At 44.8% G+C, this 27,052-nt stretch overlaps 1 protein-coding gene across 1 annotated transcript in view; it reads right to left on the bottom strand.

Moving 5' to 3' along the window:
- Window positions 1–27,052, bottom strand: part of NTN4 (netrin 4) — a 450,303-nt gene that overhangs the window by 17,173 nt on the left and 406,078 nt on the right. Inside the window, exon 9 of the mRNA XM_069229091.1 lies at window positions 16,385–16,555. Coding sequence (XP_069085192.1) covers window positions 16,385–16,555 — 171 coding nt within the window. The remainder of the gene's footprint in view (window positions 1–16,384; window positions 16,556–27,052) is intronic.

Raw genomic sequence — 27,052 nt, 5'->3', positions numbered from 1 at the left:
ATTTCTTCTCACTTTTTCCTCGGTCTACATGTGTGTGATTGTTTTTCTGTGTCCCTTCCTGCACAAAAACAATCTTGCCTACAACGCACCATAATGCAAAGGTGCCTGTGTTGGCAATAGGCAGTCAAACGTACACCAGTGCAAGGAAAGGATAGAAATGCACTGTGTAATGTTAAATATGGTACATTCATGTCCTTTCATACAGAGCAGCACAGCAAGGTAGCTTGCTGCATTATGCTGAGTGATTGTATGATAAATCTGGGCCGTGTGCTCTAATTCTGATGTGCAAAATTTAGAATTGGTTGCAAAAATTGCCTGAACTATAAGGCACTATTTTACAGTTCTATGAGTCTGACATACTTGATGCCAAATGTGATTTCAGTGGTGGCATAAATTGCCAATGTGAGACAAGCACAGACGTCTTTTTTCGGCAGTACATAATCTTTAAATTGTGAACAAATGTGCAGAAAGCTGTTTGTTTTTCACAGAGAAAACTTTAGGCCAATTCAATTCTATTGTGATAACATAGCATTCAATTTAGCCCATGAAATGAGGATCATTTCTAGCCTTTTGTGTCATTTCAGTTTGAAAAGCAATGCATGCTGGGACTTTTAGGCTCAAACATTTATTATGCTACATGAAACTACAAGGTGCAGCATAAAGTTGCTTGCTGGCTGAAAAGTCAGGATTGGCTGAAAGTTACTGTCAGGCCATTGGGTAAATTGACAATGTAAAGGGAGTTATGAGAACAGTAAAGGGATCCCTGTGTAGTTACCTATCTGACTGACAAGTTCACCATCTTTCAGCCCACAGGCAGCCAGAATACCATCAGATGGGAGACGCAATAGGCCTTTTCCATCTACGCATTTAGAACTAGAATAACATCCCAGTATCCACCCCAGCCCTGCATCAATTTTTAAACAACTCTGCATCATAAGGCAGTTACAGTCTACAAACTGACTAAATCTCAAAACACGTGTTGACTGTATCCCTGCCTTTAACACAGGAGAGTGACTGCCGCCTTTGGCTAGGTTCACACTGTACAAATTCAGCATACATACAAACACACAATAGAAAGACAGATGATACAAATGGAAAGACAGAAAGCTTGGCATATAAAGAACTGATAAGAGACACTGCTGTAGTAGCATTTGAGAGGCATAGGCCTGTATTATAGCTGACATTGCCACAGAATGACATTTCGGAGGCACAGATTGGACTTGTGATAGACAGATGCAAGGAGTATCATCAATGATTTTTCTTAATGGTTCAACTTTCATACCTGAAGTTGTGATGTGGATGGTGGACTCCAGGTATAAAGAGAGGCAACAGTGAAGTAGGAGAGGGGAAATAAGTGTGACAGTCAACCCATAAGTAGATTTTGCTCCGTGATCTCATCTTATGGGCATGGTCTGAAAGCTGTCTGAGGGACTCAGGGGGCCAACAGGTTGTGTCTGAAAGCTGCATTTCACAATGAGGAAGCTGTCTCCCAAGGAAATCAGATCTCCAACATGCCGACGGCCAACTTTTTTTGTTTTAGCCCCTGTCCCTCCAATGCCATTCACAGAATATCAAATAAAATTTGGCATTTTGTGAATGACATTGATGTAAGAATCTGACTACTGTCTGCTCCCCCCGCCCCCTGTTTGCGACCGCAACTGGAGTTGCGGTCGCAAACCACTGATACATTGTATTGCGTTTGAGAAGGAAGAGGAGGTGCCCCTTTCATGCCCCCTCCACTTTCACAGTCGCAGAGTCACAAAGTTGGAAAGATGTTTCTGACTCGCAGACTACCTTTTGTACACTACGATTTAGTTCAGTGTGGTGATAAAGTGAGTAATTTTGTGAATTGCAGGATTGCGGTCTCTAAACGGTTTTGTACATTTGGCCCATGCATTTCTAGACCCAGTCACGGGTCAGACGGCTGAGCCCTGCAAAATCCCCTAGCTGAAAATTAGAGGAAGGCCCTCACACTGTGCACCCCCCCAAAGTCAAAGAACATGGCAGAGAACTCCACGTCTTGTCACTTTTGTGCTGATTTATTATTGTGGATTTAACTCAGGATTCATTGTACTAAGAACTGAGTTTTAGCATCATTCCAAACCTTATTGCAAGATGACGTGTGACTCGGGAAGGAGAGCAGGAATGTAGCAGGTACGAATAGGGTCCCTGACACAAGCTTGTAAAATCAAGGAACAGTGTATTCCAAAAACGGAAATAAACAGTCTAATTACGATTCTTTCACAGTTATCCCTCTGCAAAGAAATTACACTATTCTCCTGAATCTAATTATCAGCTTAGACTAAAATGGACAGATCAAACGAGTGCCTACTTTGGCGTCTTGCATGTTTTAAGAAAATATGGGCCGTGCTGCACGAGAAAAAGGCATGCTTCACGCAAACATGCCTGTCGTGTATTCCCACAGCTGCAGGCCGTCATCCTTCAAAAACAAATCAGCGCTCAGCCACCTAAGGGAGAACGAGCTGCAGGGGAACCTGGGCGAGCACCTGGACACGCGCCAGAGGGCACATGTTTCATCCGCAGGTTGAGCTTAACTGCAGCCTCAGCACCCAAAAACAGTAAGAAAAATGTCAGACACGCCCAGCGGTACACAGGGTGGCGTGACCTCCAGATGCATCTTAAAACGCTACGGCGCGAATTCAGGTTTCAAGGTCAGACGGGGTTACTGGCTGCCCTGGGCCTATGTACATACACACGTGTCATAATACTTCATCCCTGACGTGTGTCCGAGAGGTTATTTAAAAAATAAACAATATACGTGAGGACAGAGACATACGGATTACCAGGACACGCTGCAGGCCACCGCAAGTCCTAAATAGGGGTAGTGGGATCTCACTTACAGATAATAATAGCAGATAATGATAACACAAAGGTTGCACTGTGTTTGAAAAAACAATGCATGGTTTCTGGAACAGGCAGTAGGAAAACGAACGAGCCTCAGGTATGCAATCAGAAGAGATGGCCCCAGTGCTGCAGAATACTAAATGCAAACGTTTATTTATTCAAAATGTGACGAAGTTAAAAATAGCATGCGTATTAGTTCACTTTTATTTGCGGTAAGTCGAGAAAAAACGTATTTATTAGGCTTACACGAGATATTCAAGCCTTTCCGATTTTTCGACTGTTTCTGTTAGGTATGTTTTTTTAGAAATACCGGTAGGACTAACATGGACATTGACTGTTGTGTTGACTAGAATATTTTCATTTCTAGCTGTTAGTCTTTCATGCAGTTTCCATAAACAACTAGATAAAGGCTGTAATTCTTTGGTGGCATGTCCTTGCCTTTGATCATGTGAAAACAGCCCGTGACATCACCTGATGGCATCACACATAGGGGGTTATTATAACTTTGGAGGAGGTGTTAATCCGTCCCAAATGTGACGGATATACCACCAGCCGTATTACGAGTTCCATAGGATACAATGGACTCGTAATACGGCTGGTGGTATATCCGTCACTTTACCGTCACTTTTGGGACAGATTAACACCTCCTCCAAAGTTGTAATAACCCCCATAGAAATGAGTGCGAATGAGATGTGGCTTCCAGTGGCTTCCAGGGCGCCTACGCCACAGCATGGCCGGGGGGAGTGTCTTTTCTGGGCACAGCAGGCTTGTTCTGCTGCAACTATGCCTTGTGCTTATCTTTCGTATGTGAAGCCAAACAAGTATAGTCTAGGGAAATATGCTCTGGCGCGGAATTTTGCGTATCCTGTGCAGCTTTGGAAAGATGTTATGGGAGGGCCACTCTGCTGACTCTGAGCGGACAACAGCATGAGTGTGAAAGTGTATACATGCACACACACAGACACTCACACAATGTTTTGGGAAAGAGTGCCCCAGCCCTGGGGAATCAATTGAGTTGCAGCCAAGCCATACACCCCATAACCTTTACAGTGTCACCAACCAGCACCGGTCAATGAAGGGGCAAAGGTAGGATAGCCCCTCTGGGGTACAGAGTGTAGTGCCCTACTACCCCATCAAACACCAGATGTGACGCTGGCAGCAATGGAACTGATGTTCAGATGGGGCTTTTGGATTAACAAGCATTTGCAATTCAAAGGGTGTCACGTTTGCTTGAGTTAGAGCTATTGGTGGTGTAAATTCCTAACTGGTCTTTACTTGCCACATAAATTAAAAATGAAACGTAAAACAGTTGACATAAGCAAGCCGATTCAAAGCGCCACAGCCACCATGAGCATGAGCGCGAAGGAGAGACACAAAAGGAAAAATAAGTTTGCTTGCTGTCAAACATATCGGCAAACGTGCAATTATCCATGTAACAGGGTCGGTGTCCAAGCAGTAACAAAACTGCCCGAGGAGGGACAAACGTAAAGCGTTTACCGATGATAGAAAGGATTTTTAAAAGGCAGGCCCATGAACAAGTGATAGTGATGGGTGCGTGGTGGGAGTGGTAAGAAACACAGATAGATAACAACAGATCACAGCGCTTGCACGCTCGACCTAAAAATAAACAGCAATTTACAAATGTAATAGCTTTGACCTTACTAGACCCTCTCTCAAAACCCTGGGTTATCGGAAATGAATGCAACTACGGGGACTTAGAAAACACAGCAGGGGGACAGAGAGAGCACAGTAGGAGGACAGAGAAAGCACAGCAGGGGGCAGAGAGAGCACAGTTCAGGAACATAGAGAGCACCATAGAGGGACAGAGAGACCCCGTGGCGGTATATAGATATCACAGCAGGGAGCAGACAGAGTACAGTAGGGGGACAAAGAGAGCACAGCAGGGGGGCAAAGAGAGTCCAGCAGGGGGACTGACAGAGCACAGCAGGGGGGGGGTAGAGAAAGCACAGTGGAGGGACAGACGAGCACAGTAGAGGGACAGAGAGAGCACACCAGGGGGCAGAGAGAGGTAATCGGCAGGATAGAGATATCACAGCAGCGGGACAGAGAAAGCACAGCAGGGGGCAGGGGGAGCACAGAAGGGGGCAGAGAGAGCATAGAGGGGGACAGAGAGACCACAGCAGGTGGCTGAGAGAGCAGAGCAAAGGGGCAGAGACAGCACAGCAGGGGGACAGAGAGAGCATAGCTGGGGCAGAGAGAGCACAGCCGGGGGACAGAGAGTGCAAAGCAGGGAGTGAGAGAGAGAACATCAGGGGGACAGAGAGAGCACAGCAGATAGGGCACAACCAGCACAGCAGAGGAGGACAGCAAGAGCACGGCAGGCAGTAAGAGCAATGTAGAGGAGAGCAACAAGAGGGCAGCAGAGGGGGGCATGGCATATGGCTCCAATAAAAGAAATGTCTGGCACTCAGGTAGAGAAATTATGAAAACATTATCAACATCCCATTGTTGCTTCCCAGATGATGGGCCTAGCCCTTTGAAAGGGGCAGCACTCTGGTAGGGCAAGCATGTAAATCCCCAAAGCCCTGGTGTGGTTTGTGCAGTTTCTCTACCCGCCACATCACCTGCTGGAGCGCTACCTGAACGCCTCCATTATCAGACTCCAGTTGCAGTGGTTGCTGTTCGCCACACATACCCCCTTGTGCAGAAGGAAGAGTGCCAGTGGATCTCAGCTTTCAGCCCCAAGCTGCAAAGTCTGTGCAGTCCACTGGTAGCAGGGGGATGGAAGAATGTGGACCCTCTGGCTGAAACTCTGGACGATGACTCCAACACAGAGGTGAGGTGCCATTGTTTCCTTTGGGCTCCAACATCCACCAAGCACTTTTGCAGTTCCTATCATCACAGGCGCCAAGCAACTGCCAGAAGTGGGCTAAACGTCCGTGCTCCATGGTTGTGCCAGCAACTGGCTCTCTGCCTGCAACCACTTTAGAAGTTTTCTGCAGTCCCACTGCCCAGCAGAATGTGTTGCTGGGCAAGGTATGTGCCCAACTTTTCTTGGACTGGGGCCAGGAGTTACCAGCGGGTTAGCCTGCATGTGCTAGGAGTGGCTATCAATTCTGGCTGGAAAGGTGAGGCGGGAAGGTTTGTTGGGCGTTCTCAGGTGCCTATGATACAGGGTGCATTGATTTGTGGACTTACTGTAAGCATAGGAGGAGGGTGGGAGGGGATATGTATTAACTTTAGGTACTGTCTGCAGGGGAGGGCAGATCACTACTACGTACTCCAGTGGAAGCAGCGGCGCAGCCGCAAATGTCAAGGGGGAGGAAGTGTGTTGGGGGGGATGATGGGGGACAACAGGGGAAAGAACATTTATAAAAAAAAGGAAACACCTTGCGGCGCGTGACTCCCGCCGCTGTCTCCTGCCACCTCGCATTCGCTGCTACACCAGCACAGGCTCCCTAGAAATCGTGGTGCTGCTTACATGCTAAACATAGCATGTAAGCAGCATCAGAATTGGTGGCTGCCGCTCAGACACAAGCCTGGGGACGGTGCTGTTTCTCCAGCCCGGCTGTGTAAGCCAGGCTGAAGAAACCTAAGTGCGCATGTGTGTTTGACCGGCCTCAGACAGCGGGACAAACACACATGAGCCCTTAGTGCACTCTCCACTCCTCCCCCCTCCCACGTCCTGTGGCCCAGCCCCGCTCCTCCCTGTACACTCTGCTGGCTGAGCCAGCAGATAAAAAATGATGAAAAATAAAATGATAGCAAGCTATTTATTTTTCATCTGCTGGCTCAGCCACGGGGACGACGCCCCTCCGCCATTGCAGAGGAGCCGCCCCTGATTTGAAGTACGGCATCTTCCTGTCTGCTGCAGGGATTCCTATCTTTTCGTATTTTCTCCATGCAGTACTGTTGGTAGTGCTGATGATTTTTCTTTCTTGCAATACAGTTTATGTTTTCCACGGCAATGGGACTTCGTTTTCACTGACAACATAGGATTACATGGCACTGGTCCTTTTCAGGGGACACAAGAAAATGTTCAACCTTATTAGAAGCACTGATAACCCATACTAAGATCAAATCTAAAAGTGCAGAGATATTTAAAAAACAAAAGCAAAAACAATATGGCAGCCGAAGAAAGGTGAAACAAACCGTGGTGAAACTTTGTAGTAGCACATCATCTGCAAAGACAATTCAAAGCCCCACCAAAAACACCTTGGAAAAAGGCCATGCATCATTCCTTGCAGATATTTTTAACATCATAGCATTATTTAACATAGCGTTATTTCCCAACAGAACTGGCGTCCTTGCTTAATGTCTGTGGTTCCTTCCTGAACAAATATTAATTAATGAATAATTTATCAAGGTGAACCAAATTTGGACTGTATTGATCTACTAAAACTACTCTCAAGGGGCACTGCTTTCTATTGTTAGATGTCATACTGGTTACCGTGATAACTGTTCATATTTTCCAGAAAATGTGAAGGTTAACAATTAAGGCACCGTTTTCTATGTGCAATGGTGTTCTTAAACCATTTCCTGGAGGTGAATTTAGCCTTTCTCAGGCCCTCTTTCGAGGATACTTTGGGTATATACCATCTTGACAACATTTTGTTGCCAGATGAGGCACTCGCTGCTATCATCCACAGTTCTCTCCCATCCTCACAAATGTAAATTCAAAATATCAGAAACTGCTCATTCCAGTGCCATCTACCTACACATTCTCGCTCAACTATGAAACTGTTTACTCCAGTGTCATCTATCTACATTTTCTCCCTCACCTATGAACCTGCTAACCCAGTGTCATCGACCAACAGATTCTACCTCACCTATTAAACTGCTCATCCCATTGTCCTCTACCTAAAGATGTTCTCTCGCCTATGAATCTGCTCACCGCAGTGTCATCTACCTACAGATTCTCCCTCGCCTATGAAACTGCTCACCCAGTGTCATCTACCTAAAAATTCTCCCAAGCACTGCTCTCCCCAGAGTCATCTACCTACAGATTCTCCTTCACCTATGAAACTGCTCAGCCCAGTGTCATCTACCTACAGATCCTCCCTCACCTATGAAGCTGCTCACCCTAGTGTCATCTACCTATATATTTTGATATTTCAGAACTTCAGGGGTCTAAATCCTTGGGCTATTGCCTTTCGCCATCAGCAAAAATATCCTTGACAGGAGTTCTAATTTATCGTCCTCCTGAATATGCTGGTGAATTTCTGTCCTCCTTAGATGACTGTCTTTCCAAATATCACCTAAAATATTCATATTTTTCTATATTGGGAGACTTGAACATTCATTTGAATAAGTTTGACGATCATCTTGCATATCTCCTTCTTGAAAACATGTCTGTTTGGGATTTGAGGCAGTTTGTGGACCAACCCACTCATTTAGCATGTCACTTGCTAAACCCTATCTTTTCGAAACATTTCAGATGTCTGAAGTCACACCTGGTCAGATCATGCAACAGTATACTTTAGCTGGAGATTAGAGCATGGTCCTAGATGCAAAATGCTTAATCCTTCTTAACCCCATTAAAGTTGGGCTACTATCAAAACAGAGGAGATTACACCCATTCTCAACAAGAGTGGTCCATCTTTTTCTGGAGTTATCGAAGCGGATGCACTGGCAGGTAATAACTGGCTAGGCAATATGGCAGATATGGTGGCACCCATTAAGATAGGGTCTGGCGGCCTAAGAGGTCCCTCAGCTCCCTGGTTTAATGAGGAGCTCAGGATAATGCGCCAACAATGTAAAAAAACTTTAAAGATCTCGTATAAGTTGTATTTACCTAAGGATAATGAACTGTACAGAAAAGAGCTTCATATTTACCAAGAGGGAATAAAGACAGCCCATGCAAATGTCTTTGTTTGTGAAATTACCATGTCTAGCAATAAACCTAAAGACAGTTTTAAGATTACCAATTCATTTTCTAATCCTAGTGCCTTAGCTCAGCCTCTTGAGGTCTTCCCTAAATTATGTATGCAACTCTCTGACTTCTTTGATAATAAGAGCATGGGAACTGTTAGAAATGGGGTCTTTGGTTGGCAGTCAGGTTACCCCCTGTCCAAGCAAGGACCCTTCCTCTAGTCAGGGTAAAGGAGAATCACCCTCAGTTAACCCCCGCTCACCCCCTTGGTAGCTTGGCACAAGCAGGCAGGCTTAACTCCAGAGCTTTAGGTGTAAAGTATTTGTACCAACACACACAGTAACGTAATAAAAACACTACAAAATGACACAACACAGGTTTAGAAAAATAGAAAATATTTATCTAAACAAAACAAGACCACAATGACAAAAATCCAACATACAGAAGCCAAGTTATTAATCTTAAAAGCAAAAGAGTCTTAAATCCTTTTGAAAACAGATAAAACACTGTTAACGTTGAAAAGTACATGGGTAGTGTCAAAATAACATGCATGGACGAGTGCGTCAAAAAAGGTAAGCAGTGCGTCGATTTCTCACCCGCAAGCGAGACTGTGCGTCATTTCTCCTTATCCGGTCGGGTCTGTGGGTGTCGTTTTTCCTCCCTGCAGGTAAGCATGGCGTCGATCTGGGCAGCAGTCGGGTCCGGGCAGGCATTGCGTCGCTTTTCAGCCCCCAGCAAGGTTTGCAGAGAAAATCCTGCTGCACGGCGTTAGCAAAACTGCGCTGTGTGGGTTGCGATGTTACCAGCCTCCGATAGTGATGCAGTGCGTCATTTCTCCAGCCGCGTGTGTCGATCTTCCAGCCGCGCTGCAGGCGGTGCATTGATTTCAGCCACAGAGCCGGTGGAAATTTCCCCGCACTACAGTTGGTGCATGGATTTTCAGTCTTGGTCTGCCAGCTTCACCTGTCAAGGCCCCAGGTACTGGATAGGGCACCACTTGGCAGGGCAGGAGTCTCAGCAGAGAGTCCAGGTGATGGCAGGGGAAGTCTTTGATGGTCCTGAGACTTCATCAACAGGAGGCAAGCTCAGGACAAGCCTATGGAGTTTTCTTCACAAGCAGGAATGCACAACAAAGTCCAGTCTTTGTCCCCTTTCACCAGGCAGAAACAGCAACTGCAGGATAGCTCCACAAAGCACAGTCACAGGCAGGGCAGCACTTCTCCTCAGCTCTTCAGCTCTTCTCCAGGCAGAGGTTTCTCTTGATTTCCAGAAGTGATCTAAAATCTGTGGTTTTGGGTGCTCTTCTTATACCCATGTTGTCCTTTGAAGTAGGCTCACTTCAAATGAAAGTCTCTCTTGTTTGTGAAATCCTGCCTTGCCCAGGCCCCAGACACACACCAGGGGGTTGGAGACTGCATTGTGTGAGGGCAGGCACAGCCCTTTCAGGTGTGAGTGACCACTCCTCCCCTCCCTTCTAACACAGATGGCTCATCTGGATATGCAGGCTACACCCCAGCTCCCTTTGTGTCACTGTCAAGAGAGGTGCAAACAGCCCAACTGTCAAACTGGCCCCGGGAATCCAGAAACCGGCAGAGTCACAGAATGGTTTAAGCAAGAAAATGCTCACTTTTTAAAAGTGGCATTTTAAAACACACAGGCGGTCATTCTGACCCTGGTGGTAAAAACCGCCAGGGCCGTGGTCCGCGGGAGCACCGCCAACAGGCTGGCGGTGCTCCTTTGGGCATTCTGACCGCGGCGGTACAGCTGCGGCCAGAAACAGAAAGTCGGCGGTGTACCGCCGGCTTTCCGCTGCCCAGGGGAATCCTCCATGGCCATGGGGATTCCGACCCCCATACCGCCATCCTGTTCCTGGCGGTTTCGGCCGCCAGGAACAGGATGGCGGTATGGGGTGTTGTGGGGCCCCTGGGGGCCCCTGCAGTGCCCATGCCAATGGCATGGGCACTGCAGGGGCCCCCGTAAGAGGGCCCCACTTAGAATTTCAGTGTCTGCTTAGCAGACACTGAAATTCGCGACGGGTGCTACTGCACCCGTCGCACCCCTTCCACTCCGCCGGCTCCATTCGGAGCTGGCTTCCTCGTGGAAGGGTGTTTCCCGCTGGGCTGGCGGGCGGCCTTTTGGCGGTCACCCGCCAGCCCAGTGGGAAACCCAGAATGACCGCCGCGGTCTTTTGACCGCAGTACGGTCTTCTGGCGGTTCCCGCTTGGCGGGCAGCCCCCACAATCTTAAAATCTCCTTTACTAAAAGATGTATTTTTAAATTGTGAGCTCAAACTCCACATGTTCATCTGCTCCCAAAGGGAATCTACACTTTAATCATATTTAAAGGCAGCCCCCATGTTAACTTATGAGAGGAATAGGCTTTACAACATTGAAAACAGAATTTGGTAGCATTTCACTGTTAGGACATATAAAACACATTAGTATATGTCATACCTTGTACATACTCTGCAGCCTGCCCATGTGGCTAAATAGGGCCTACCTTAGGGGGGTCTTATATGTAAGAAAAGGGAAGGTTTAGGCCTGGCAAGTGGGTACACTTGCCAAGTCGAATTGGCAGTTTAAAACTGCACAGACACTGCAGTGGCAAGTCTGAGACATGATTACAGAGCTACTAATGTGGGTGGCACAACCAGTGCTGCAGGCCCACTCACAGCAGTTGATTTCCAGGCCCTGGGCACCTCTAGTGCACTGTACTAGGGACTTACCAGTACATCAAATATGCCAATCATGGAGATCGAATTACATGCACATTTTGTATAGGAGCACTTGCACTTTAGCACTGGATAGCAGTGGCAAAGTGCCCAGACTAACAAAAACAGCAAAAACAGAGTCCAGCACACATCAACAACCTGGGAAACAGAGGCAAAAAGTTAGGGGAGACCACACCAAGGATGCCAAGTCTAACAGGAACTGTGGGTGCTTTAAATATATCTGGATCCGATAATTCTGTTGATACCAATTGGTTAGAGGATCAGCCTTCAACAGCTACAACATTATGCCCTTGCTCTTTGACAGAAGCCACCATAGGTGCAATTTACCTACAGATTCTCCCTCGCTTATGAAACTGCTCCCCCCAGTACCATCTACTTACAGATTCTTCCTCTCCTATGAAACTGCTCACCCCACTGTCATCTGATTCTTCACATATAAACCTGCTGACCCCAGTATCATTTACCTACACATTCTTGTTCTCGTAAGTGTTGTTGCACTTCCCTTGCTGCTTTGATGAGTGGCCTGGTGCTTTGGCGATTATCTCTCTAACCCGAGGATCGATTCACAAAGCTTTCTTCCATTAGTAGTTGTGACTTGCTCATGGAAATTCAGGACAGAGTGATAGTAAGTCAAGAGTAAAACACACCTCCTTGTTATAGTCATATCTATGTTCTACTGAGACCAGATTAACAGTGGTCTGCAATATGCCTCGTAATGGAACTTCACTCTTACCTTTTATTTACTATTTGGTTTTAAATATGGTATAACCATTGTAACCGATCATACTGCATTCACAACAATATTTAGGGTTTTTAATTCCATATGTGTGGGTGTAGGCCTTGTATGGAAAGTGCTGGTATACATTTATGTAGGTCAGCATTGAATGTGAAGTTGGTGGGTGCATTTGCTAGGTTATGCTGGAATCCATTGTGAGTTCCATATGTGAATGAGAAGTTAGATTGGTGGAGGGCTTTGAATAGGCTGCCAGGGAGCCTGCTCTTTCATTTTCATTCCTGCTCCCCTCTCTTCTACTGGGTGACAGTGTCAGGCTGCTGGGCTTTGAGCATATGTAGTGCCTCTGACAGCGATTCCAGACACTCTCCATGTTCCTTTCTGATCTACGTCTCTGTATGAAGAGGTCTGCTGTCTGGGACCCACCAAGTATGTCACCTGGGCCAGTTGAAAGCAGACCTGGAGAGGCTCCTATTGTGCATATCTATGACACGATATGGATATGCAGTATCCATGCTGTAAATCTCTCATTGATGATGCATGATCAGAATTGGAATGATGCTGGAGAGCTGATTACCATCTACCTATAAGTACTAACTCTCTTGAGCACAGCTTTGTTCTAAGGAAGAGCTGCATATCAATGAAGGGGAGAGACTTGTACTACAGGGCCAGCCCTCTGCTAGTGGTGGTCTCTTTTTCAAGCAGGAAGGACACTTGGACTCAAAAACTCTAGAAAAAGAGCTGCTGGGTTGCTTTGCGTTAGGCTGACTGATGGCTGCAGGAAGGAAATGCTAGACTGAGTCCTTTCAGCAAAAGTGTTTGCCTGCCATAAGACCCAGAATCCAGCTGTAGTGAGGAGGGCTGCAGTAACCGTCATGGAACTGCACCAGTGAGCTTGAGATCAACTCATCTGGCTTCTTGAGGACATATCTGAACACCATGTGCTTGCATAACATGGAGTGCAGGGGTAGAGTCATCACCGGCACCAGAAAAATTGCAACTCTCTGTTTACATGTAACCCCTGGCTGGTGGACACCTGTAGATTGGGGCAGGCCCAAAGCAAATAGTACTCACTATTGTTTCAGTCACTCCTTTTGCAACTGCTAAATTTTTCCAGTCTTGGGTAGGCTCTTTTAGACATTTTAGGCATGTTGTGTGAGGCTTTGTAGCAGGTGCACTAAACCCCTTAAAAAAGTCTTTGAAGATTAACAAGGTGGTGCATTACCCTTTCAAAGAAGTAGCAGCTGTTTGTGTTACTCATCCCTCAGGGAAGTGTCTGTGCTAACACTGGCAGCCCATGCTCTTCAGCACACTGTTTAACTCATCCATGTTGAAGTAAATGATCAACAGACTGTAAATGTTGGTTCCTGTGCTCATGAACTTGGCTGATGGTGATCGTGAGCACTCCATTAGACTTAAATTGGCCCTAAATTATAATAATAATAGAAACCTTAGCACTTAAGTGCTATAATAATGTTTGGAGTCAGATCTCAGGACAGAAAGTAGCTAGCCAGTTTGATGTTTCTTTGGGTAAGATTATCTTTGCATAGTATTTAGTTTTATGAGCATTAAAGTAATTTTTTTTTTATAAGGTTAAGCATTGACTTGACTATCAGTAAGTGTGATGTTTTACTGTTCTGAGTGTTTAACTGTTATCATCCTCTTTGAGTAAGAAGAATTTGGACTGCTCTACCACATTACCGGTGAGTGAAGTAGTAAAGAGTACTTGGTAATTTATTCTGTGGTACAATAGTACTGTGCGTCAAGGATATCAATGATAGTTTATTCCAACTGGAGCCCAGTAGTCTATTATTGCCCGGGACCAAAAGAGCCACGTCTCACAGAAGTCATTCATCCCAGGTCACATTCTTGACCCATGTGGCTTCTCTCAGTGCCCCATTTTGGATTTTCAAAGTCGTTCATGTGCTACAAGTTCTCTAAGGGTCTCTGTAAATTGGATTTTTACAGCTTTTACTACCCCTGACGAGGCATTGCAACGCTTTGTAGTGAGTATCACGCTACTCCAGAACCTAAGGTTAGAAGTAGATAGGTAGTAGGTTAGTAATATGTGCTTCCTTTTCTCTTGTAGGGTTAGCTGTGGTAAGTTTGTTAAGGTTGTGCTCCATTGATATCATGCATTAATTTTAGAGTTTTGAATAGGGGTGGATTCATTGAGGTTGATTAAGAAAAGGAAGATGTGGTGTGTTATTGGATGCTATTTACTTGAAACCATTTGATAGGAGGAAAGAGTTTGGAAGAATAGATGTATTTCATTATTTAAAAAAATCTTTTTAATTATTTTCCATTAAAACAAATACAATAAACATACATATTACAACACCATCCTCTGCCCATTCTTCAGGGTTAGACTCAGTTCCCGCAAATTCACCCTCTATACCAGAAACCATTGTTCACTTCACTACTGGTCATCATCAGTGTTTCAGTTTGATGTATTCTATGATTAACTGAAATTACTGGAATTTTTGCATAGGAAATGGAAGAAACGAATCTCCAGACCAGTGGTGACCTGCAGGTCCTACATATGGTGGGGCGCCATAGTGCCCAACTCACCCTATCTACTCCTCCACCTGGCGTCCACTGAGCAGGAATGGAGGACTTCCTTCCTACTCAGTGGAAGGGACATTCCAACCAGTCCTGGAGCCACTCCCTTGCTGTTTTTCAACATGAGAGCAGCTCCAGGATTGGTGGAAGCAGGCTAACTCAACCCTCATTTTGAGGCGGGGAGCCAGTGCCAGCAATAACCAGCTGTTTCTCAGCCCGGGGATTGCTAGATGTACAGTGCGCATGTCGGGCTGGCCGTAGCTAGACAGACAGCCAACCCGACAAGCGCACTGTAAAGGGCAGCGGTTACCCGGCAATTGCAGGATGCAGCCCGACTCCTGCCCTCACACTTGCGCTGTACACAGCGCGAGCCTCAGGGCAAAATAAAATGGCATTAATTATGGCATTTTATTTATTTGTTTACCTGCTATGCTAGTTAGGAGGAACCACCCCCGCTCCAGACTATAATTTGTGTCAAACAAACGTGTAGACCTTTTTAACGTCAAAGCTGATTGCCTGCGTAAAATATTTAGCAACATTTAAAAAGATGCTGCTTTCCTACCAACGACAGTAAACCCCACAAAAATCAAATTCACCTGAAAATATTCCGAAAGGAGCATAATCTGCCTGTGAAAACTCATTTTAACTGTGCTGGCAGACCTCGTCATGCAGATCTCAAATCCAATACGTCGATACGATAATAACGACAGATGACGTCACAACCGCACTCTCCTTTGCGTATTTTGTCTTTGTCAGACAGTTTACTTTGGAGTTCTGGTAATTTAGCGCATTCTATCATGAAAAATAACACTGAAATATACACTAACTAGACCATTTTCCATTCAAATCGCTAAAAGTTACATTTTTGGCTCAGGAGAGCTTCAAAACGTCAAAATGTTTTGCAGTCCAGCTTTCTAAAGTGTCCTGATGTTCCTGCTGTCTGATCTGTTTACATCTGAATGAGAGCTCGTGGTGCAGGGAATGGAAACGCCATATTTCACTGTTTGGGCAACAATGCAGCGTTCATATTCTGTTCATTTCATTGTATTATTGGAACAGAGAGTAAATATTTGGCAAGAACATGAAGACCAAACATATGTATTTCCGCACTTGAAGTAACCACAGTCCGGTGTTTTACTTTAAACTCCCTTGAGAACAATATCCATTAATGACTGGAACCAGTCTTTACAAAATGCAATACATATTCCAGACTAATTTCAATGACCACTCCCATTTGGTACAGCGCGAGGAATGGCTTTCTGATCACTCACTCTAAAGTATCAGTACATTGTTTGGCTCCCCTCCCATGTTCCAAACTATAGCACTGTTTCAATGTCCGGTGACCAGCGTTATGTTATGTGGGTTTGTGAGTGTGTTGTGGTTTGAATAATTAATGCTGTCTTACGGTTTCCAGGCTGCCTATGTAATGCACTACTTGAGTTCAACAGTCACTATTGCTCGTAAGGTTCATTAGCCAAGACCTCACAGCTTCTCTGTCCCAGCTAGTCTGCAAAGCCCTAGATCTCTTTTTAGGACTAGCATTATCCTCTTTCCTTCTCAGATCCCTGCTGCTCACTCCACATCACAGCAGTCAATTGCCCACACCATTCCGCCCCTCACGTACCCGCATTTGTTGCAATAACTCAGGTTGAGCACGTACCAGGGTTGAGGATAGGGCAGGTGCACCCGCGGTTCGTCCAGGATTCAGGATAAAGTATCCGTTTCCCACGTAGGATCTTCAGTTTTGTCATCTTCAACACTTTCTTGATCTTCACGTTCACCTCTGCGTGGGAGCCCTTGTCGTGCGCAGATAAGATCTTCACTTTCACCACTGTTGAAGACAAGGGCAGAGTTCTTCAGCCAAAGAGTCATATTCCGATTGTGTCCCTGTCTATAATTAAATCGAATTTGTAAAATATATGTTTCATACATCAGGAATCGTGTAATTTAAATTTCACATTATTTACCATAGGCAAATCTAAACCGTTTTTCACTGAACATAGAACAATCTATTTACCTCAAAAGGATAAAAAATATGTCTTCAAAACAACTCCAATTCACCATCCACTCAATACCAGAACAGGGCTGTGAATGTGAGATGACATGGAATGAGAGATTCTGTTACTGTGTAGGATGCTGACAGATGCATTTGTGTTTGTGTGCTTAGTGCCACAAGTTGTGGGTGCACCAGTGCTTTGAAAATGTGCCCAAAAGATTCTATTGACATATTAAGTCTTGAACAATCGTTCCTCAACTAACTGGTAAGTGAACTAATGATTTGCCTGATGAGATTAGCACTCTGAAAATGTAATAAGTAGTCTGCGACATACAAGGCCGGATCAGCAAAGGGCTGTTGCATAAGAACAAACTAATTGACTCAGTATCACATTTCCCAGAGGTAAGGGTAAAAACCAATAGGCTTTGTGGTACTGCAGCAGGAGAGTACTAGCTTGATGCAACTGGTAAATCTTAAACAACTCAATAAGAAAATTCCTAACAATGTGGTATTACATCAATAAGTGCGTGGGGCTCTTTGCTTAGAGTTGGGATATTTTGCCAAAGGCCTATACTGCTTAAACCTCCTCTCCATCACATCAACACTTTAAACGTCCTAACTTGACGTCTTTTACCTGCAGTCAAAATCTGGAAATCAAGTCACCTGGTATAATCAACATTAATTACCAGTGGGAGAAAGAAGTGGCAATAAAAGTAGGGGTACAAAAAGCTGCAAAGTCTTGACATAAAAACATGGATTTTCTTGAGTTTTCCAATTTTGTGAGGTGCAAAAAAGGGGACGTAAATAAAGGGGGTAAAACGGGGCCTTGCACATGTTCCGGGTGCTAGGTGGAGCAGTAAGAATTTCTTCAAGAACAGAAGGGGATTCGGAGGATTAATGGTCCAGTGTATGCCCTCCTGTGGATACTGCTATGTAATGAAATACACTGTTCCAAAGAGAAAAAGAGAAACAGGGAGAACACTAGGGAGTCCTAATTAATAGGAGCAAGAGTCCTCACACACCCTATTGGGTGTCATGCTTCATCATCGGACGTGCTCCTCGTCAGACCGGCGATGCAATGTCTGACGGGCACCCCCCATAGGGGGGCTCTTTGCCGGAGATCTTTTCTCGATGATGCCACAAAACCCCAAATGTGGGTCAGAGGAAAAAGAGGAGAGATCAACAGAAAGAATAAAATTGGCTCAAAAACCCTCACTAAGTACTAATTTATTCACCGATGTTGGGTGATTGCCAAGATTAAAGAATATAACAAGGGAGTGAGATAGAGATGATGCTCAACCACTCTGTAACAACTTTTCAAGGAAGAGAGGAAGTCAGGAATTACCAGACCTTCCTCAAAATGAGGTCGACATGTTTCGCGTCTCTTTGGTCCAAAAGGATCCTCTGACGCTTCTTCAGGACCTAATTCATCTTAAACTTCTCCAACGAAAAAACTAAATAGACTCCTGCAATCTGAAACTGACAGTAAAAATGTTACCAGTCACTTACACGAGTCCAATCTGACCCGGACTTGCTGTTCCTATTAGTCACCCCTCCCAAGTCGGGACCGGGCTTCATGAGATCACGCAGGCCTGTGACCAGGCTTGCAAAAACTACGAGTCCAATCTGACCCAGACTTGCTGTTCCTATTAGTCACCCCTCCCAAGTTGGGACCGGGCTTCATGGGATCACGCAGGCCTGTGACCAGGCTTGCAAAAACTTTCAGCTGTCCTGGTGAGGCGAATACAACCTACCCCTGGCGGCGCTCCCGGATGTAAACATCCCATGAAGCCCGGTCCCTTCATGGGATGTTACATAGGAGCAGTAAGAATGCCTTTCAGTACCTCTACTTTTCGTGCACCTCAAAGTCCCAGGGAAGGACTTTCAGTAGTGAGGTAAGGAAATGACTGTAATAAATCCAGGATTTGTAAAGCACAGCAAATCACCCCTGAGGGTCTCAAGGCGTTGAATTGTAGGCACAGGGAGATTAAGGCCCTCATTACAACATTGGCGGTCCGGCCGCCAATGCGGCCGCTCTCCCGCGGTGGCCATTACGAGATGCCCGCTGGGCCGGCGGGGATGTCGGCCGCAACACGGGAGCCGGCTCCAAATGGAGCCGGCGGTGTTGCGGCGGTGCAACGGGTGCAGTTGCACCCGTCGTGCTTTTCTCTGTCTGCTATGCAGACAGTGAAAAGCTTCATGGGGCTGTTCTGTTTTGTTTTGCAATGCACTTAGCAAAACTAACTAAGAAAATGCAGTCTGTATATGTCTCAACTTTCTTGTCTCTCCCTTAAGGATTCTAGTTGTCCATTTCTTGGGCTATCAATAGACCCCTCACCATCTTTTTCGTGTTCCTAAATATCGAATCTCAGTCTGTTGTTCTTCTGTATCAGGGGTGCTGGAACAATTTTCACAGTAAGGGTGCTGCCATCAATGCTACACCACTGAACTCATAAGGACTGTGAAAAATTACAAGCACCACACAAATAAGTGTATCCAATGAGTCATGCCCATTCAGCAGGAGAGTGGTAAGGGTGTTGTTTGTAGCTGGTGGTGAGCTTTGCAGCACACTGCTAAAGTGTGGCGTGGTCACTCACTGTCATTTACGTGTATTACATTTTCCATTGAAATGGGCACTAACTTTGAACAGACATAGTTTTACTGATAAGATTATCTAGTGCACAAATGATCGAAAAAATCAGGTTTCAGTGAATATTTTCATTTGCGTATCATCAAGTAAAGGGGCATATTCACAATAAAGTGGCAAATCAGCTATGATGTGCCACTTTTCTTGCGCACCCCCGTACCCTTTAACGTCACCATGGTAGCGCCATATTTACAATGGGGAGCACCATGGCGCACATTAGCACAACAGCGTCAACATTTTATATGCTAATGTGGCGCATTGTTCGACTAGCACCAAAAACTATGGTGCTAGTCCAGCAATGTGTGGGGAAGCCCATTGGAAACAATGGGAGCGTCACTTTAACGCTAGGGGTGGGCGAAGAATTCCGTTCTTCAGGCAGAGTTTGTGGAGTTTTCCCCACTCCGCGCTCCGCACGGAGAACAGAGTAGTGAAAAACTCTGTGAAGTGACGCAGAGCAGAGTTTTTTCTCTCGCTTGCCAACATTAAGTTGGCGAGCGAGAGAAATCACAATGCTTCCATTACGCCACTTTGTAGATCTGATGTGGGAAAAGGCCTCCTTGATGCCCCCTTAGTGTAAAAAAAGGACGTTAGGGTGGCGCAATGAGGCGATAGGGGCTTGTAAACATGCCCCAAAGTGTCCTGATTTGTTTTGATCCAAAAAATATTTGTTTTCATCACACTTCAGAATTATGAAAAAAGTGCTTCATTTGTGCTTGCCTAACTTCTGATATCTTTTGAAATATTTGTACAGTTCATTTAGACATATTTAAATTTTGTTAAGAAAAAATGTCATCCTGCAACCTTTTTGTTTCACACCAGCAAAATTGCCACTGAGTTCACCTTACAAAATTCTTTCACGTTGCACTAAGAGAAAGAAAAGTAAACACCAATTTCCATGTTAAAAGGAGAAGCAGCATATTGTCAGAAGGCATAGACTGTTGACAGCTGCATTTGATTGTGTAGCAAATGTGTCCTGATAAATGAAACATTTAAGGGATCTTTATTGCTCATTCACCTTGTGACTCCAGCATGGTTATTTTGGCACCTCTACAGACATCCCCTAGGTTGTGTACATACACCAATGCTGTAGTTTGTGTTATCAAAATTCATTATTTTTCTTGTCACTTTTGCACACACTATTTCCTAATTTTATCTTTCCTTTTCCATAATATCACATTTCCTTATTTGTCTATCGTATTAGGCCCCATTACTTCCTTCTACTCCTTCGACTGTATCTCTAATAACATTTTGGGGGTCATTACGACCCTGGAGGCCGGCGGTAAGGTGGCGGTAACACCACCAACAGGCTGGCGGTGTTCCGCCAGCAATTATGACCGTGGCGGAATTGCCATGGCCATACCGCCGGCCCCTCCAATATCCCGCCAGGATTCCGCCTGGCGGTCATAATCCCCAGGGCAGCGGTGCAAGCACCGCTGCCCTGGGGATTATGATTCCCCGACCGCCAGCCTGTCCGTGGCGGTAAACACCGCCATTGAAAGGCTGGCGGTAAGGGGACTTGGGGTGCCCCTGGGGGCCCCTGCACTGCCCATGCACTTGGCATGGGCAGTGCAGGGGCCCCCAGGCATAGCCCAGTCGCGCATTTCACTGCCCGAATTTCGGGCAGTGAAATGCGCGACGGGTGCTACTGCACCCGCTGCACATCAGCATTGCCGCCGGCTCTATTACAAGCCGGCAGCAATGTTGATGTGACATTTCCGCTGGGCCAGTGGACGGTAACGCTGTTACCGTCCGCTGGCACAGCGGAAATGTCATAATAGGGAGCCAGGAATACCGCCGGCAATGGTGGTATTCTGTCTCCCGCGGCCTCGGCGGTCTTTTTGCAAGACCACCGAGGTCGTAATGACCCCCTTTGTGCTTTCTAGATCCCTTCCTGCCTACCTCCCAGTTACCGCCACCCTTTTCCCTATCACTCCGTCTGCACTTTTCATACTCTGGCTGTAATTTTGGCTTTCATCTTGAATGCCTTTCTTTCTTTAACCACATGTCAGCAGTTTCATCCATCTGCACACTCCAATTACATAATCTATGTAAAGCCTATTCCATTTTAACTTTTCAGGCAACTAAACCTATTATCCTTGGTCATCTCTGGACAGGGCTTCTTTTCTTCACTTCTAACTGGCTTTTGACCTGCTCACTTTGCGCTCTCCAATCTATCTTCAATTTGTCTTGTTGTCTCCTCCAATGTCCCCCTACTGCTCACATGCTCCTTCTCCTGTGTCAAGTTTCTCCATTGGGGTCTCAGGGACGTACCTTAAGGGGGGGGTTTGGGGTGCTACACACCCTAATGTATTTTCTGGTATATAATTGGATATAGGTGCTTTCAGTCGGATTTGGTGAGGTGTCTGTCAGATTTCACCAGGGCTTTTGGCATACACACGGACAAAAACACATATACACCCTCTCTATCTCTCAGTTTTGAAAGTCTTCAAAAATGTTGGTTATTTTACAAAATATTGGGATTTCACTCGTAGTACCTCTACCAATCCCCATTCCTCTCTCTTTTCACTTCACCTTAAACCACTCTCATGCACCCTAGTTGTGGTATAGTGTATTTTAACACTATATTGTTGGAATATCCCCCCCCCCAATCTTATTGACCAAGCTACGCCCGTGGGATATTTTTCATGTTTATCACAAATTCCAATATTTGTGCATGTTAATCAATGCATTCATTGCATTTGTCTTTCATACCATTTCTTTCTCATCAGAATCTCTGTCCCTTCCCTCACTCTGGTTTCCTTCCTAGATTAGTTTGGACTTTCCTTATGTCCCTGGGTCCCAATCTGGTTTCCATTAGTTTTTCTTCCTAAACCTAAACTTTAGAATATTCTTTCATGGTCCGTTTCTCCCTTCACCCAGTCCTCCTTTGGCTCCATCCTTAAAAATTCCTTCCTCTCTTTCCAGAGATAACTCCTCAGCATAGGTATACAAGAATGTAGTATTTCTATAGCAAGAAGCTAGCCCTAAGTCACTAGAGTGCTGGGCAGGGCCAAAAACAATCATAAAGTCAAGGAGTGATTTTGAATTTGCAGACAGTTCATGCAAGGTGATGTACTGTTCTTTAAAGCCGTGCAACATTTTTCTTTCCTAAATTAGAGCAGCATTACTGCAGTTCTGATGGACATGGGGGTGTTTTTTCAGAGGGGGGTGCATAGATGGAAAAGTCCTGCACCTTGTTTGTTTATTAGTCTGCAGATGTGCCAAGAATCAACAAAGCTGGTGAGTTTGTCTGCAAAATAAGCAAGGGTGTTGGTCATGATGATTTTGAAACTGATGCAGCTGGTTTTGAAAATAGCTAGTGTTTTAGTTTGATTTATTTGAACGTACTGTATTTTCTTAAACAATGTACAATGTTTTGGCAAAACGCCAAATATCAATTCAGTAAAGTAAAAGAAAATAAACTGTTGATAATGAAAGCAGTTTTCTGATAAAACATAATGGGCCTGATTACAACTTTGGAGGACGGTGTTAATCCGTCCCAAATGTGACGGATATACCACCTACCTTATTACAAGTCCATTATATCCTATGGAACTCGTAATACAGTAGGTGGTATATCCGTTCCATTTGGGACGGATTAACACCGTCCTCCGAAGTTGTAATCAGGCCCAATATCTTTTTGATTGCAAACTTTCTTATTTATTATGTTTTGGTGTTGATCGTGGGCAAATGATGGAATACTTTAGATGGAATCGCTTAAATTTGGATTTTGACATCACCAGTAACTAAAGCTTAAATCACTTGAAATGATGTTGATACATTTCAGAAACATCTAAAAAAGAAGCACTATGTACAGGTTTCAAAAAGCTGCATAATGCCTGAGAAAGGACATTTGTCTCTTCGGTTATATACCTCTCCCAGCAGTTCATTTTGCAGTACCTACAGAGGAGATATACTGGAATGTATCTGATCAGTACATTAGTCATAGAGCGCAATTAAGGTGGGGTTGTGTTGGAGTGTATGTCATAAAATCGTATACATAAATATAAGCTGGAGTAAATATTGTGTTCTAAATATTTACAAAATTATCACCCCACTGGGTGCAGATTTTCTATAATTAACTCCAATATTTTTGTAAAACGTTTTTAGGACGCTATTTATGTCAAAAGACATGCTGACAACGATGTTCTGGTATTATTCCATAAGCTGATATTCAAACAAATAGCAACTACTTTGTAACTCCAATCTAGTGCATTGAGGCTTTAGTGAAATTGAACATTTTGTAATTTTAGTGATTCGTTAATTATTTTTTAAAAATCGTTTTGTACCAAACATATTTGCCTAGGTTTTGAGTCTCTCTAAAAGCAGCTGCCCTAGTTTACTGACTACCAATTGTAGACTACCAATTGTAGACATTCACAATTGAGAATCATTGCTGTGGTAAGCTTGGATGACCTTATAAACCACAGTGCACACCACAATATACTGTCTGCCATTCACAATCCCTGCACCTGCCGCTGAGGAGCAGTGCATGGAAGGCTACAATTTAACACTTCCTCTTATATTTCAGCGAGAGAGAAGCACTTGTCTTTTAATCCTCTGTGTTAATGTACATACTCGCATCCTTTGTGTTGTGGCTTAATACAAATAGCATTTTTCAATATCAATGAAATCATTTTTGTTCACAATTACATAGTGTGAGGATGAAAGATTTTGAAGCTAAAATGAAACAAACCCCTGTGCTTTTTGTAAGCTCTCAAAGCCAATGACTAAGTTGTGGCTTTAAAAAAATGTTTATAACAGTTTGGTGGTTGCTGAATTGAAAAGAAAAGCTGATAGTGGTGTTAGTAATGATATTATCTTAAGCCAACAAAGATCTAAAGAGTCCACTAGTATCCAGCTCATAGAGAGTGCACTTACATTCTCATCCAAACAAATGTGGCACCAAAGAAAATCAAATTACGCCTCTTCAGAAAGAAAATAACTTACGATGTGGACCAGAAAACACCTCACAGCATGTGCACGACCTCGCCTCACCAAATAAATGTCAAACTTAACAACAAGTGCATCAAATACCCAACTCATAGCGAGTGAAGTGTCCTTTTTCAGGTTTCACTCATAAGATTTGAGCTACCGTCTTCAGTAAACAAATGCCATACTCATAACAGGTGCTCTCCACAGCCCCTCTAGCCCCTCTCTGTGAACCAGGTAAACAATCAGAATAAGTGTACTATCCAACACCTTTTCAACAACCCGGTATCACACTCGTTACAACTGAACTATCACACCCCATCACAACACCCAAATAACACTCATTAAACATGCCTTTCCAACCCACGCTGACCAGGAATCAGAGCCATGCCAGATGCATCATCCCTCTGACAATACACAAAGTTAAAAAGTATGAACAAGGACATCTTAATGTTCAACGCATACAAGCTTTTCATGATTCAAAAAACAGGCCTTTGGGTTTCTGACAATGTATGTTTGTTGTAAAGGGAACGAAAATAATAGACATATAAACATCTACAAAATCACATTATATTAGAAAGGCTATGGTGTGTGGTGAATACTTTAACCCACTGCCCGACGATTAAGGCCAGGCACAGTGTCCCCTGCCTGAGAAATGATTTGTGTCTGGTTTGGTTGTTCCGCGCCCTTGGATGCCGGTGCTGAGCCCTCCTTTCACCTCGCCCAGGAGCCCTGAAGCCTTCCACACTCGCCCTCGTCTGAGAGCGATGAGATGGAGGGCGGAGAGGGAACTTTAGATAAGATTTATTAAGCTGTTTTCCCTTTCATTTCTTATCTCTTGCAGGATTAAACGCTGTCACTACTCTGGTCAGGAAGCAGCGCGCCAAGCTAGCTCATAATTTTTCCATCCGCGCGCTGAGGCAGAGCTGTATTTCAGCCGCGGCCTGCTGACCCTTGCTCTAGAGGTCACTTGGCACTCTGCTGGCACATGACTGACTGCCTCAACTATTCCCCCCTCCCCCTTGTTGATGAGGCAGGTGCTGAAAACAATTTACGAAATAAAGAAAAAGGAGTCTAGCATTCACAGACAGTATGTAATTCTTTTACCGAACTCGATATATATTTTCTTGTTATAGTTTTGTTGGGTGCGTTGGAAGCTTCTAGGCTTCAGGCAGCACATTTTAAAATGCACACATGAGTTTGGTGAGGGCCAGCGCACATCTTCACCTATTCCTATATTTTATGACAATATTTAACCCTGCTGACATTTGAGTATAGTAATGATGCTTATGTTTTTCTATAGCACTTTTTATCACCGTTTGCCGTTTTCAGTGCTGTAAATGACTGAGCTTCTATTGCATGATGAGCACAGTGCTCCCTCGCCTTAGCACTCCTTTCAATTACATCAGCGTCTAGCTGGCCTGCTGGTGGCTACTTTTGGGGGTTGCGGATCCACTGGGTATAGGGAGCACCACCCACTTCACCAGGGACATTCTCTGGAGCATGGGGCAGAAATTACACTGGCAGGTGGATGTTTGAAATAGCCCTTTTTGCAGGGTTATCCCCAAACTTATCACCTTCTTCCTCATATTTTTTCTAATTTGTTTTTGCTGGTTTACTGTCTCTGTGCACTTTACCACTGCTAATCAGTGCTAATGTGCAAGTACCCCTATGTAAATTGCATTGGAGATTGGTTTATCCGAGATTGGCATATTTGATGTACCAGCAATTCCCTAGTAAAGTGCACCAGGGGTGCCCAGGGCCTGTAAATCAAATGCTAACAGTGGGTCTGCAGCACTGGTTGTGCCACCCACATGAATAGCCCTGTGAACATGTCTCAGAACTGCCACAGACCTGTCTGTGTGTGCAGTTTTAAACTGCCAATTCGACCTGGTACGTGTAGTGTCTTTGCCAGGCCCAAACCATCCCTTTTCATATATGTATGGCACTCATAAGGTAGGCCCTAGGTAGTCCCATGGGCAGGGTGCAGTGTATGTAAAAGGTGGGACATGTAGTGATGTGTTTTAAATGTCTTAACAGTGAAATACTGCCAAATTCGTTTTTCACTGTTGCAAGGCCTATCTCTCATAGGTTAACATGGTGGCTGCCTTTAAATAACCCTAAAGTACATTTTCACTTACTGCGTAAGGAATATGGATTTGGGGTCTCTGAACTCACAATTTAAAAATACATCTTTTGGTAAAGTTGTTTTTTAAATTGTCTGTTTGAAAATGTCACTTTTAGAAAGTGGGCATTTTCTTGCTTAAACTATTCTGTGCCTCTACCTGCTTGTGTATTCCACGTCTGGGTCAGACTGACAGTTGGGCTGTTGTGAATTCCCTCTTGACATTGACACAAAGGGAGCTGGGGAGTAGCCTGCATATCCTGATGGGCCATCTGGGCTAGAGTGGAGGGAGGAGTGATCACTTACACCTGAAAGGGCTGTACCTGCCCTCACGCAATGCAGTCTCCGACACCCTGGTGTGTGTCTGGGGACAGGCCTGGGCAAGGCAGGATCTTGTCAACAACAGAGACTTTCCTCAGTAGTTTGCCTACTTCAAAGGCAGAACTGGGTATAAGTAGTGGACCCAGACTGGTGGAATTTTTCTGGATCAAGAGGAACCTCTGCCAAGGAGAAGAGCTGAAGAGGAGTACTGTCCCTTTCCTGTGTTGTTTTGCTGGGTTGGCCTGCAGTTGCTGCTTCTGCCTTAAAAGTGAGCAAAGGGTGAACTTTGCTGTGTATCCTGCTTGAG

The sequence above is a fragment of the Pleurodeles waltl genome, chromosome 4_1 (genome assembly GCF_031143425.1).
Source record: "Pleurodeles waltl isolate 20211129_DDA chromosome 4_1, aPleWal1.hap1.20221129, whole genome shotgun sequence".
Taxonomy (NCBI): Eukaryota; Metazoa; Chordata; class Amphibia; order Caudata; family Salamandridae; genus Pleurodeles; species Pleurodeles waltl.
The sequence above is the reverse complement of the archived record's forward strand: the minus strand, read 5'-3'. Positions and strand labels throughout refer to the sequence as shown.